General features: G+C 42.9%; 1 protein-coding gene across 2 annotated transcripts in view; it reads right to left on the bottom strand.

Moving 5' to 3' along the window:
• The window catches only part of LARGE1 (LARGE xylosyl- and glucuronyltransferase 1), a 297,653-nt gene that overhangs the window by 187,697 nt on the left and 96,074 nt on the right, over positions 1–13,882 (bottom strand). For both annotated transcript variants that reach the window (XM_019544811.1, XM_019544812.1), the window contains exons 2-3: positions 11,987–12,288; positions 5,313–5,395 (exon numbers count right to left, since the gene is read on the bottom strand). In XM_019544811.1, coding sequence (XP_019400356.1) covers positions 5,313–5,395; positions 11,987–12,288 — 385 coding nt within the window. The remainder of the gene's footprint in view (positions 1–5,312; positions 5,396–11,986; positions 12,289–13,882) is intronic.

A 13,882-nucleotide genomic window follows, 5' to 3' on the forward strand; every position in this document is an offset into this window, starting at 1 on the left:
TACTTTCTCCTTACCAGGGTTACCATATTTCCAGTTTTAAAAAAGAGGACACTTGTCGGGGGGGGGGTGGTAATATGATGTGGGGGGGAAGCAGTGATATGTCCATGCTGTGCCCTGCCCCTCACTCCGAAATCACAAGCACCCCCAGCCCTGCTGCTGTCCCTCACTCTTAACCCTGCCCCCCAGACCAGGCTAGTGTCCTTCAATCCCCAATCCCTGGCCTTTTAAGCCCCCCACCCTGTCCCTACCCCACAGATTTACCTGCATGCAGCTGTCAGGGCTGCTCTCACCACCCTGCCTGGCTGCATGCCAGCCGTCTGCATGTGCACATGCAGAGCATGTGATGCCCCTCGCCTCCAATTACCCTCCCCAGCCCTAAGCAGCTCCTTGCTAGGGCAAGCTGCAAAGTGCCAGGAAAAACTTCTGATGCTGAGCACAGCAAAATGTTTTTTTAAAAAAACCCCATCCAGATGGAGATGGGGGGACCCCAAAAAGAGGAGATGTCCAGGAAAATCCAGAGGTATGGTAACCCTACCTTACCTGCCCCTCTGAAAAAAAGTGATACAAGGAGGAAGTGTTGCTAAGACACTGGTCTGGAGTCAGTGGTTGTTTACAGTGCCAGATCCCCTCTTGCTTTTTCAGGAAGATAGGAAAGAATTATGCAGACATTTCTTCCCTTCCCCCGCACACTGTTTCTCCCCCCCACCCCCACAATATTAGCTTCTAGTTATTCCGCAAGGCTGGTTTAGATTTGTCCTGATTTGCATTTCAGTATAACAAGATGTTATACTGCATTGAAAGTAGGGAGAGGGTTGATTTAAGTAAGGCTTAATAAATGTGTTAACTAAAACCAACTTAAGCTTGACCAAGCAAGGCAAAACCTTGAGAGAGGCTGTATTGGTAGACTTAAAGGACAATCACACCCTAGAGGGAAATAAATTCCAGGAGGCTCAGAAATGCCCATATTGGTATTTTTTTTTCCTTTTTTTTTTTAAAAGAATGTAAATACACTTCCCAAACTATTCATGGTGAGAAGTATTTACAACGTTGTTGTCCCTCATTAAAAGTAAGAAAAAAAGAACTTGTTTTCTTTAAGTAAAATGAAAGGAAACATGCACAATCTTTAGGCAGTAACGTGCCTATTGGTTGTAGAGCAGCAGGAACCACGAATGAAGTAATGTGGAGCCTTCAAAAATGGAGAAAAAGGCTAAAAGATGAAGGGATAAAGTAGTTGATCTCTGGGAAGAAACAATCACTTCAACCTAAATATTTTATGTCTCCAAAAAAAGTCGTTAAAAAGAAAATCCTAGGCATAAAAGCGCATGATCAATACAATGAAAACTCAGTTTATGTTAAATATTTTAAAGTTTTAATAAAGAAGGGATAGATTTTAACATTAATATATGTTTAAATTTTAAAAGTATATCTTAAAACTTGATCGAGGCTCTTTTTATTGCTGTTCTTTCTGACACGTTCCTTTATCGTGCTCATCTTGGTAGAACAGTTCTATGAACTGATTGCTTCTGTCAAATCCTTCAAAGATGATTTATTAATAAGGAAAGTTTCTATTTCATGCCGTGAATATAAGCACATAAGAAGTGCCATATTGGGTCAGATCAATGGACTACCTAGGCCTGCATCTTGTCTCTAACAGTGGCAGAAGTGGAGTGAACAGTGTATCAAGGGTGATTTATCCCTGTCATGCCTTCCATAGTATCAACCATCATTGCTTTACGGATGTCAGAGAATACACTCCTGAGAATCTCTAGTTTCCCTCTGAAACTCTAAAAATAGTATTTATCAAGGCATTGTCTAAGCACAGAGTCATACAGAGTGTTAGAATTTAGAAGTCTCCTTCGTTGCGAAGTCTACAGAACAACCCCTGCACCAAAAATCAGGGTTGTTCAAAATTGATTGCAAAACCCCTCTAAATATATTAGAATCTCTTAAAACATTTAAATGAGAAACAGAAATGCTGAATCCAGCCTTTTATCCAAAATTTTAATTGCAGGCCATGTACTTTTTTTATATAAAGAATAATGGAAAACTTCTAATTTTTCAGTACTGGTTTTACAAATATGGCACAGTAGGCATATCTACATGAGATGCTTTACTGCACAGTAGAGCCAATTACTGTGCACTAAGCATCCATGTCTACACATGCAGACACTTATTGCACAGTAACTGGCTCCAGTCATGAATAAATTTGCTACAAGCAAAAGCAAGTAGCAAATTTACTCAAGATTAATAACAGTGCAGTACATTTGACTGGGAGCAAACTTTCTACTGGTCAGCAGGGCAGCACGAGGTGGTAAATTGCCCCCTGCCCGGGCACTAGAGTCTAGGCAGGGACAATGTCCCCATGCCCTGGCAGCAGGGAGCTCCCAGCCTCTGCTCCCCAGTCTCAGGGAGATTGTTCCCAGCTGTAGCTCTGCAATCCTGTAGCGGGGGCTGGGAATAGGCTCCCAGCCCCTACCCCACAATGGTTAAGTGGGGGCTAGGAACTGTCCCCAGTCAGGGGCAGCTCCCAGGCCCATGCCCTGATCAGGTGATCAAGGTGTGGGGCGTGGAAAGAGCTGCAAGAGGGGCTGGGACCTGCCCTCCCCTGCAGCGCTTTCCAAGTCCCCTGACCCTGATTGGGAAGCTGGGGCCAGGAGATCCTTGCTGCCAGGGCAGGGGGACACTGTCCCCCTCTAGGCTCCAGTGACATTGCAATCTCCCAGTCCCCGCAAGGAGATAGCTATTTCTCAGCCCCATGCTCCCTGCCCATCCCTGGTTTACTCTAGAGTAAACGCACCCCAGAGCAAATGCATGTGTAGATGTGCCCAGGAAGTCATTACCATGTTAAGGGCTTGTCCAGAGAGCTAGAGAAGAAGGGGTCGAAAGAATATGCTATTGGCTAAAGAGGCTGGCAGTCATCACAGACTTTGAGAGACCATCTCTGACTCTAGGCAATCCTGATATATCATCAGGATCCTCTACTGTGCCTGCCTGGATGGTCTCATTCTGCTACAGTTTCCTCTAACCTGAAAGTTGCAACAGATTTTAGAAACCTGATACTAAAGTAACATACTCCAGGTTTTACTCTATAGTAAATTTACTATAGTGAGCAGCAAACACACAGTCAGCTTTCCCAAACTTCCTGTCTGCAATATGACTTATTCTGTTATAGTGCCTAGCCCCCAGATGGTGGAGGAGCCAGTGTTTATTGAGCAAACTGCTACTTTGGCATAAAATTGACTTGCGGTATGGACACATGACATATTCTGTATAGCAAACCCCTAGATAGTAAAGTTACTAAACATTTTTCATGTGATAACTTTATTCTTGATTTCAGTGATTTCCTACACAGTACGTATGGAGTATCCCAATCCACTTTTACTATGTGGTAAAGCCAAATTACTAGGTAGTAAATGTGTCACATGTCTGCCCTCTCAGGTAAGTAGGAACTTCAGTTCCAGTCACTTTCACTTAGGCATAAATTAAAATGTTCCCAGGCTAATTGGAAATTATCAGTGTAAATTCACCAACTACAGTCAATCCTGCTGTTCTGTAAATCACTTGCAAATGTAAAACATGCTTTGGTAAAAGCAGTTAATATATCCAAAATATACTGTGAGGTCCCTTCCAGCCTGACTTTCATATGATCCCACAATAGTCAGGGTTGCTTTAATTAATAAAAATATTTTTATTTGCAGTTTTGTGTGTTTAATTAAATTCCAGTTAGCATCTAAATGCAGCTGCTTGGCAAATCATGAGCAAGGAATTAATTATCTAGTAAATAAGCATGATATCATTCACCATTTTCTACGATTCTAAAAATGTAAAAGTAATAAGATCAATCCACCCTGGGAAACTCATGACTATCATACTGGCCAATAATGTCTCTTTGAACTCCCTAGCTGTTTCTCTGTATAGCTCTGTTGTCTCTCATCTAATACTTAAGATTGTATGCCTGCAATAAGCCTGATTTAAAATGAAATAATATCTGCACTTTATCCCAGCCATGCACTTGGTCCAATAAAAGATATCGCCCACCAAAATCCTTGCCTGTCACATAATTCCTGGACCATCATGGATAAAACATCACTCTCTCACTACCATAACATCCCCACAGCTTTCTGTATCAGTTTAATTAAATTGGTCTAAAAAAAATCATACCTCATGTTAATCCAGTTCAGCTCTGCATGTTGACATGTCCCAAGTTTCTTCTAGTTTATGCCTTAGCTACTGTGGCCATATTTCAAGCTAGATTCCAATACTTGACTCACACTTAATACTCCACAAAAATTGTCTTGCTGTCCTGATTTTATTATCTTGCCCCCTGTACAGTCATTTTAACCCATGCAAATAAATGCAGGTGAGAATAAAACACCACTGTTCTGACTGTCCAAGCTGTAAGAATTATGTCTGCTGACTTCAAAAGGACACTCCTACTGTCAGATAATTTTCCCAACAGAGGAGTATGGAACTTGCATCCCTTGCAAAATGTTCTCTAAGCACACTTCATTGGTCTGTCTACCCTGCCTTAGTCAGAAGGGCTGATTTCTTTCTCTCTGTCCGTTTCCAACTTCATTTCTATCTAATTCTCCCACAAGTAAAAATCTCCTTTTTTGCCCCTTACCAAGCTGAACAACTGACATGAAGTTAGCATACATCATTGCACACCACTTCAATTTTCTGGAAGTACCTCTGGCCATCACAACTGGATATTCTGTCTTCCTTGCCTTTCAAAATTATCAGCTCTCTAGATATAACTGTGTTAAATGTGTTCGGGCCAGACAGTGAAACCCTCTGGTGGAGACTTGCAAACAATTCCACTGAAGCCAGGAGGCTTCAGAATCTGAGCCTTGGCAAACACATTACTTATGGTAAAGATGTCTCCAGCAAAATCAGAGTGTAAACTGAAGGCTGGGATAGCAGAATACCCGGTATATCTCAAATTCCTTACTACTGCTATGCCATAAACTGTTAATAAGCCTGAGCTTAACAAACATTATTATTATTATTATGTTATTATTTTACAGCACTTATGCATGATCAGCAAGAAATAGCCCTTGCTCCCATAATAAAAGCTGTCTAACAACTGCACCACACATCCCAGGAGCCTCCTAGATGAGTCTCACTGAGGTAGAGTTGGAGACTCTGTTTGGAATACTGTTGGGCAGTCATCCTTTTTTCCTTCCAAAGATATCCATTATTTTCTGTAGCCTGGGAAAGAGACCTGACTCTCTAAAGTAAGAGTTTAAAAGAGGCAAGACCTTACTATATTAAATTCAGGTACACACCATACAAAGGATAACCATTTTTACCTGTGAAATAAGACTGATTTGACGAGTGTGACAACATCCCGACTAGCGTTGTACCCAGCACAAACAATGGCAACATGGATGGTCTGTGGGAGAAAAGAAACAAAAGAACAAAGATAAAGCCCTTTCCTTGTGCTCTATCATTCAGTAAAGAGAAAACATACATGACAGTGCTATTATTTAGTGTGGCAATGATTAGAGATTGGAGTGGGCGGTTGGCAGCTGTTTGCAGCCCACTCCAGGCAGTTTGTTAAAAACATCTTAATTGAGTTATAACACCATCATCATTCCAAAGTCATTACTGTGCTGAAACTGCATCTGATATCTGAAAGGAACTGCATTTATTACTTGAGTATGTGTGTGCATATACTCACATACACACAACACACACACACATACTACCAGTGCATATTATTTCCAGCATACAAACATACAAATGTATTTCAGATACTACTTAAAACTTCTATATAGAGGGTTATAAATGCAAGTTGGTTAATAGATATGTTCTCAGGGGTTTCATACTATTTAAAAACTAAATATATATTTAGCTTTTGAACAGAGAAGGAGCCAGAATAGAGCAGGGTAGTGAGCAGGATAAAAGTTGTACAGCCTCTTCCCACCTTCTTTTTAATCTGAAGCAGAGGTTCAGCAAGTTCTTCAAGAAAGATTAGAAAAGAGTGAAAAGAGGTGCTACTGGTTCCCATCATGCATATAATAATTGTTCACTACTGGTAACTTATTGTACGTTCTACTGCGATGCTTAAAGCAAGCCAAGAGCAACCTCCTGCAAGTCCCATATGAGCATCAATTCATTTGGTGAAAATATGTGGGAGGTCATTCTCAGCAGTCACACCTCAGTTCTGGAAGTCTCTCCCCACTACAGCCCATCAGAGCCCAAGCCCAGACACCTTCAGGAAGTGTTACAAGACCTTTTTATTTTGACACGCTTTTAGCAGGCAAGGTTAAATTCTAGGGCACTGCTTGAGGAATCTGTCATTTATTACATGCTGTTCTATTTTAATATTTTATCCGCTTTTGTAATTTATCTTGTTTTTTCTGTGAGCAGCTTTCAGCCTTTTCTGGGGAGGGTGGCATATAAATCTAATATAATAAATAAATGAACTTGGACATTGCTATTCAGTTCCCCTCCTCTGGAATGATTTCAGAACATGCCACTCAGGTTGCTCTGGGAAATTAATTCTTGCAGATGTTGACTTTAGCCTTCATCCTACCCACGCCCCCTTTTTCCCCCTTTTGCTTAATCAATACAGAAAGGAGGAAGGGCTCACCCTGCTGACCAGAACGAAGCTGTGAAAGATGGAACACCTGTGAACTTGCATACAAACTTAGCTGGTATCCAACTGAGGCTTGGTCAGCTGGTTTCTCAGGGACACAGCTCTTATTTTCAACAGAGAGCCCACAAGACTGAGAACAAATCTGGAATTAAAGGCAGGTTGTGGGCTGCCCACCACATTAGGTATAAGACAGATGATCTTTATTATGGCAGACTTGGGGAATGATGCTGTTAAAGTCCTCGAAGCTTTAAATTCATACTGAAGTCAGTGGGAATTGGGGGTATGCAGCATTTCTTAGGATCAGACCTTTCATTATGCTTATGCCGTAACCAGAGTAAAGAAGTTTGGATGCAAGACTGCCACCAATTTAAACTATATGCATAGGTTTGGATTCCTGCACAGCACTGACTGCACTCCTCTTATTAGTCTCCTGCCTGGCTGTTTCCCAATCTGTTTCAGGCTTTATAAAGATCTAAGGCCTGTGCCTTAACTGTCAACTAAATCATACTAGCCGACTAATTTTACACACAGTTTAAACAGTGTTTATCTGGTGATCGTAGACCAGGTATCATCATTCTAGCCTGGTTGTATGTGGAATACTGCTTTTAAGAATGGTTCTGCCTGATCTGTCCTGGCCCTAGAAAAAGAGTTTCTACACTTTTCTAGCATGAACCTCCATACTGTCTAACCTACCTTCCCTAATCCAGATAGTCAAAAGCTAGAAAAATATTGTTTCTGATGCCATTCACCATCTACCAGCCTCCTACATCCCCATTCAAACCAGGGCACAATAGAGACAGCACTTTTTGCTCTGGTGAATGAGTTCCTTCTGCTGATAGACAAGAGAGTGCACGTGCCTCCTGCTAGACCCTCCCACAGCTTTTGATACTATTGCTTCCTAGGATATTATGGAGAGTTACTACAGGGGATTGGTTCTCCATTTCTAAAGCCTTCTCTGGCAGAGTGCAACAAGGCTCAGTCATCTCCCCGTACCTTTTAACTTCCATATAAAACCAGTGGGAAAACTAGAAAGGCAGCAAAGGCAGCAGACTCTGCAGGAAATCAGCTATTCTGTATCTGTTTGAGATTAAAATATAAACTGCACTATCTCCCAGATTTCTCTGTGCCTGTCCAAATTCAGCACTTGGATGAAGAGAAACCAGCTAGAGCCAAATCCCCTGCCAATGGGGGCGATACTGGTAGGAAGCAGGAAGCACTTCAAAGATCTCACCTCCTCTGTAATATTCCACGTTATCAAGGGCATTTGCTCTCTGATTACTAAATTGGTGAGCAGCTTTGGAATCCTTTAGAATTCCTCATTGCTACTGAACGCCCATTTCCAGCTGGTTACAAGACTGTATGCCATCCTATGAGCCTGCTTAGTAAATTAGGTCACTGTGAACAATGCACTCTCAGGTCTGCTCTCTCCCCTGGACCCCAGGTCCCATTCTAATCCTTTGTTTGGCTATTCAGAACCCTTTGTGAGACTGGTCTAGATGAGAGTTCTCTGTCTATAGCCATGAATTCCCATATCACTCTATTCCCTGGGAATAATAAATCTACTTACCAAGCTGCGATGTGTCCATGAGTGCTAAACAGAGACCTTTCAAGAGAACTGCATTTAGATAATGGAGCTCACTCCACCAGGAGATTAAAATGACTATAGACCTACTTTCAGAATAAGATGTAATTCATTTCTTCAGCATAGGCATTTTTTGTTTTACTTACACATACAAGCAAACAAAAATCCTGTGTAAATTAATCAAACTGTTTCTCCTAAGCTAGGGACACACATTCAAAAAGCCTGAGCCTGAATTGATTCAATCATTGCAGATTAATCTAACCTGGCTAGGCTGAACTGGTTTGAAACTGGACAGACATTTTCTCTGGACTGAGGAAATTCAGGCATGTGCCTGCAGTGGCTCAAGCTAGAAGGCAGGAGGCACTACAGCAGGGAGCTGAGCTGTGAGGGAAGTGGCCAAGCCCCAGCAGGACTCTCTCATTAGAGAGGTCTGCCAACACGGGCGCAGGCTTTTTCCTGCTGGCTGCTGACGGGGCAGGAGTGTTGCCAGCCCCCAGTCCTGGGCTAGCACTGAGGCAAGGGGGGGTATGCAGTATATGCATCTGTTGATGATACGGAGCTTTTCAATCTCCCTTCCTGCATCATCATACTGTCTGCAGCAAACTGACAGGTGAGCAAGCCAGCCAGGGGGCTGATAACAGTCTTTATCACCCAATTAGCAAAACAATAGCCTCTCTCCACATTACTTCAGGCTTCTTAAACACTTATCTGTTGACCTGCTGATTAGCTACCAAAGCCCTAAGCAGTCACTGTTCTGATTGCCTATCCCAGTGAAATTGGAGAGAGACACACAGACACCTCTTGTCATTAGCTAGCATACCACATGCTGGCTATAGTCCCTGCTGTGGTAGAGAGGAGGAAGGGATTTCTGCTTAAGCAACAAGTTGGGGGGTGGGGGGCAGAGAGGGGCACAGTGAAGCCAGCAGACCCTACAGCATTCATGAGCTGCCTGCTATTTTCAGGTATGTAGAAAAAACATTTAAAGCTGCATCTATATCTGAATCTTTCCAAACCTCTCCAAATCGATTTGGAGGGTTCTGATTCGATTTGGAGAGATTAAAGGGTCCTCCGATTTGATTCAGATTTGGAGATTCAGCCACCAAATCAGGCCAAGTCTCTGCCAAATCGAATCAGGGACTGAAGCTTCACACAGCCCTAATAGCCAACATATACACTAGTGGAGCTTACATTGGAGGAGGTTTACTTCCATTTCCCCCATAGTAATTCCATACCTGACTGGGATAAATTAAGCTGTCTATCCAGTCCTTTCTTACAGTAGCATAAAGGCTGATTACACCAGCATTGATATGTGGGGAAACATTCTCTGCCTCCCAGTCTGTAATAGCAAAGAATGGAGAGATGCCCTGATGTCATCACAACCACCAGTCACAGAGCTCTGTTTATCTCCATAAACTGCTGAGCTTGCCTTTCCAGTATACCCTTCAAGTCCAACACACAAGCTTACATTATCAACTGAACAGTTGTAATAGGGCCTAACGTAAACTGGTATCTGGTCTGGAATATGTTAGCATCGTCACAAAATATTAACTATGATCAAATAAATATCATCACGTAGCTCATATGCTATCTGGGATTTAATATAAATCAAATTTAATTGCATTTTCAAATATTTCATCATCACTAAAACTGTAATTTCGTGACTATGATCAACAATTGAGTCCTAGCACTTTTAACCTCTCACAGGGCCATAAATTTGCCTCATTCTTTTGTATATATTCCCAAGATGTTTGTCCTTTCTCTGTGCCTTTACACCAGCAACATAAAAAGAGAAACATAAGGAGAGACTGTCCAAACTGTGGAAAACTCTGGGTGTGTGTGTGTGCGTGCGTGTGTGTGCACGCGCAGGTGCAGGCTCAGAAAAAAAAATATTGCCCTTACAGGCAAACACAGAACTGGCATCTACAGTAATAGGATAAATGATGAGCCCTCCTGGCAAATCTGATAATAAGGAAGTTAAAATTAAACTTCCATTGCTCTCACTGAATCACTATGTGAATTCCTTACAATGAGAAAGGAAAAGCTATTTCATTATCAAAATAGTGTGTGGTGAGATATGGGCATGACAAACACAGCAAGGTTGTGTGTTTTATATAACCATTGCCTCCAGCAAGATGCTAAACCTCACTGAGCAAGCAAATATATTGGTAAAAGACATTATAATCTGGAAGGCCACTTAAACTATTCTCCTTTTCAGCAGCTATTTTCTTGCCCTAAATTGGTTGGCACATTGAATACCCTAGAACTAGGACTCAGCTAACCAGAAAAAAACCCAGCACTGGAAAACTATATTTTACTTTAAAGGGATATATCACATATGTCAACTGAATTGAGAGCAGGTCTAATTTAATTTGAAGAGATAATTAGACCTATTTTTAATTCCTCAATGCTATTTTCTCAACTTATATCTTTCTGTTAAGGAAAAATAAGATAAAAAATGGCTAATAGGTATCACATCAAAAATATCAATTTCTTGAGCTGGGGAGGTCTATTTTTGACACCTTCCTCAGTTCAGATTGCCACATTTTGAACATAAGCACAATCTAGCTGTACATTTTGTGGATGCAAATTTATGGGTGAATAATATAGAGCATGTGGTTCTGAATTAGATATTTGGCACTCTACTAACAGAAAATACTCTATCCCTCCTCTGGGAGCAGGCCCAGGGGGTTAAGTGCAGCAAAAGCCTGGAGCCCAGGAAAGCATGCCTTCCTGACCTCCATGCTCTCACTGGCTGGTGGCTCCACTCCCAGTGAGAAGCCACTGGGGATTAACTGTAGTGACAACACGGAACCCGGGAAAGCATGCCTCCCTGGATCCCATGCTCTTGCCATGCTAAGCAGTCCTTCCCTGCCCCAATTTCCCTTCCTCACCAGGAACAAGAGGCTGGAGAGGTGAAAGGGCGGGGGGGGGGGAAACGACCATGGCTTCTTCACCTTCCCCCAGATTCTCCTGGCTAGGGGAGAGCTGACTAGATATGGAGCAAAGGCTTAATCCTCTGAGAAGAGGTCCCCATGCCTGGTTTGGATCCCCCAGGGTCCTTGCAGCTGGTAGCATGTTTCATGTGAGCTGGGCTCATACACTGGCGGTGAGTGGGGGTGCCAGCTTGGAGCCAACACCATCCCCTAGGCAGTAGCACTTGGGAAGATGGAAAGTTTGTTGAGGGTAGGGGGCGGGGAGCTGTGCATCCTGGGATGCTGAATGACTGAAGATTTGTTGCTTTATCTCCATGAAGCATAATAACAATACCCTATCTTGCACTGGGTAGAAGGGCTCAAAGATAATTCTCCCCTGAAGTGGAGTAATTTTAAGATATTGATACCTTTACAATTGTTTAAATGTAACCTGTAACACCACCATCAGTCTAATTGGAGCTGTCCAGCTGGTAGCCTACAGGCTGCATCCAGCTCATGAGGGCTTAGCAAGCAACCCACAGGCTCCTGCTGCTGTGGGGCCTGGGATCTTCAGGAGAGGGCAGCATAGCAGGAGGGGGCTGCGTTGCCTGCATGGGAGAAGAAACGGAGTACCTAGAGGTGACTCAGAAGTTGGACAGCTCCCAGTCAAATAACAACTGACATTTACCCCACAAAAAAAAATTAATTCCAAGCATATCAAAAGGGGGATAAAAACAAGGATTACTTTAAAGCTATTTAAAATTAGCGTACATGTTCCTTTAAGAGAATTGCACTTTTTTTTTTTTTTTTTAACCAGCAAAGGCTCTGGGTAAGCCAATCCTGGCCACCATGCTTTTGCTGTGGGTAAGACATTTTGGTTGGCTTTACCTCACACTTTTCCACTGCTGGCTGCTGCCCACACTCAGAGCTGTTTCCTGCCACGATGCCAGCCCGCAGGCTTTCACTGTCACCAGTCCCTTCCTCCATGGAGTAGGTTTTTGAGTGATTCCCACGACGATGTGATGGGCTCCGACTCTGTGCCAAGCTGAGCTGTTTGCGAAGTGCTCGGTTCTCCTCCTCCACTTCCCGCATGCGTACTTCCAAGCTCTCCCGCTCCCGCTGGCTCGAGGCCGTGTAACGAGGACTATGGGGTTGGGACTCGAGCGGAGACAATGAAACCGGCTTTCCATCTGCAGGGCAGAAAGGGATGATTTATGTATTAGAGCAGAGTTAGCATTTTGTTTTATATCAATAACACGATGCAGAAGTTTATTACACAGACTGAGGTTCCAAGTCAAGAAAGCACATAATCAGGCATTTAGCTCTACACACATACTGAAGTCATACTGACTTCAAGTCCCATTAACTTCAGGGGAACTTAAACCCATACTTAAAAGATGATCTTATGCTTAATATGTTGTTACGGGTAGGGATGCTTGCCAGGATGAAGCCCTGATCTGGAAAGACAGTCAAGAATAGAAAGGTTTAATAAAATTACAGTTAGTAGGGAAATATTTACTTTTTTTAAAAGGCTGCAATAACACAAAGTAGATATGCCATTATCCCAATGTTCCACCCCTCAATAATCACAGAATTTCTAATGTCATATCATGTTGAGCAATATCCCCAAATTATTTTCTATCACTTAGGAATAGAGTTTGGATATATGTGTGACTCTCATTCCCAAATCCACTATGACTGAAATTCCCAAATCATACTCTTTAAAACTCCATTTTTTGCTCTGTGTTCTGTTTGTCAGTATATATATATATATATAGTTAAATTTGACTCAAATTTGAAATTTGGGTTGGATATGGAAAATAAGAGTTTGCCTGCAAAGCACAGAGGAAACTTTCAAGTGTCAAACCACTTCATTTAAATCCTTTTAAAATGAAATATTTCTCTTGGAAAAAGCATTTTCTTTTAAAAACTGACCTACAAGAAAAAATGGGGAGGGAGACCAAGGGTTATTTAACCCGAACAAAACATTTTATTTCAAGTTGAATGAATCAATTTGAGGAGACCCCATTGTTTTTGGACAGCTTCTGCCCCTCCCCTATCCCCCCCGCAATTTCTGTTTCAGTTTGACCTGAACCATTCCCCACAACCACCAATTTTTTGATTCAGCTGTCAAATCAGAAAATCCATTATCTGCCCAACTTTACTGCTTCGTATCCATGAGCAGGAAGACAGTTATATGACATTCCACTACCATGAGCGGGCAGGAGCGCAGGGTTCACACTGGTGCCCCAGGGCCAGGGTCGTCAGGGGCCCAGGGCACAGCGCCAAGAATACAGAGCCTGGGCTGGCAGAGGCTCTATGGAGCTGCCTGGCCACATGCAGTCCAGGGGCTGACTGGGACTGCACACCATCGGGGGTCTCTGCCTGCCATGAGCACCCCAAGGCTTTGCCACCTGCTGGTGGTGGAAGGGGGTGTGCACAATGAAGGAGATGGCCAAGTGTGGGGGAGCATGTTTGTAGTAGGGGTCCCACACACACACCCCATCATACACATGCACCCACACCCCCATATACACACATCCACACTCACACCCCCTCACACACCACATCCACAGTCTTCCTCCACACAGTTTCATAGTTTCTAGGGTCAGAAGGGACCTAAGCAGATCATCGAGTCCGATGCCCCGCCATGGCAGGAAACAATACTGGGGTCAAACGACATCAGCAAGATGTTCATCCAACCTCCTCTTAAAGACCCCCAGGGTAGGAGCCAGCACCACTTCTCTTGGAAGTTGGTTCCAGACCCTAGCCACCCTGACCGTG

Source organism: Crocodylus porosus, unplaced genomic scaffold (genome assembly GCF_001723895.1).
Source record: "Crocodylus porosus isolate Cpor-Errol unplaced genomic scaffold, CroPor_comp1, whole genome shotgun sequence".
Lineage (NCBI taxonomy): Eukaryota > Metazoa > Chordata > Crocodylia > Crocodylidae > Crocodylus > Crocodylus porosus.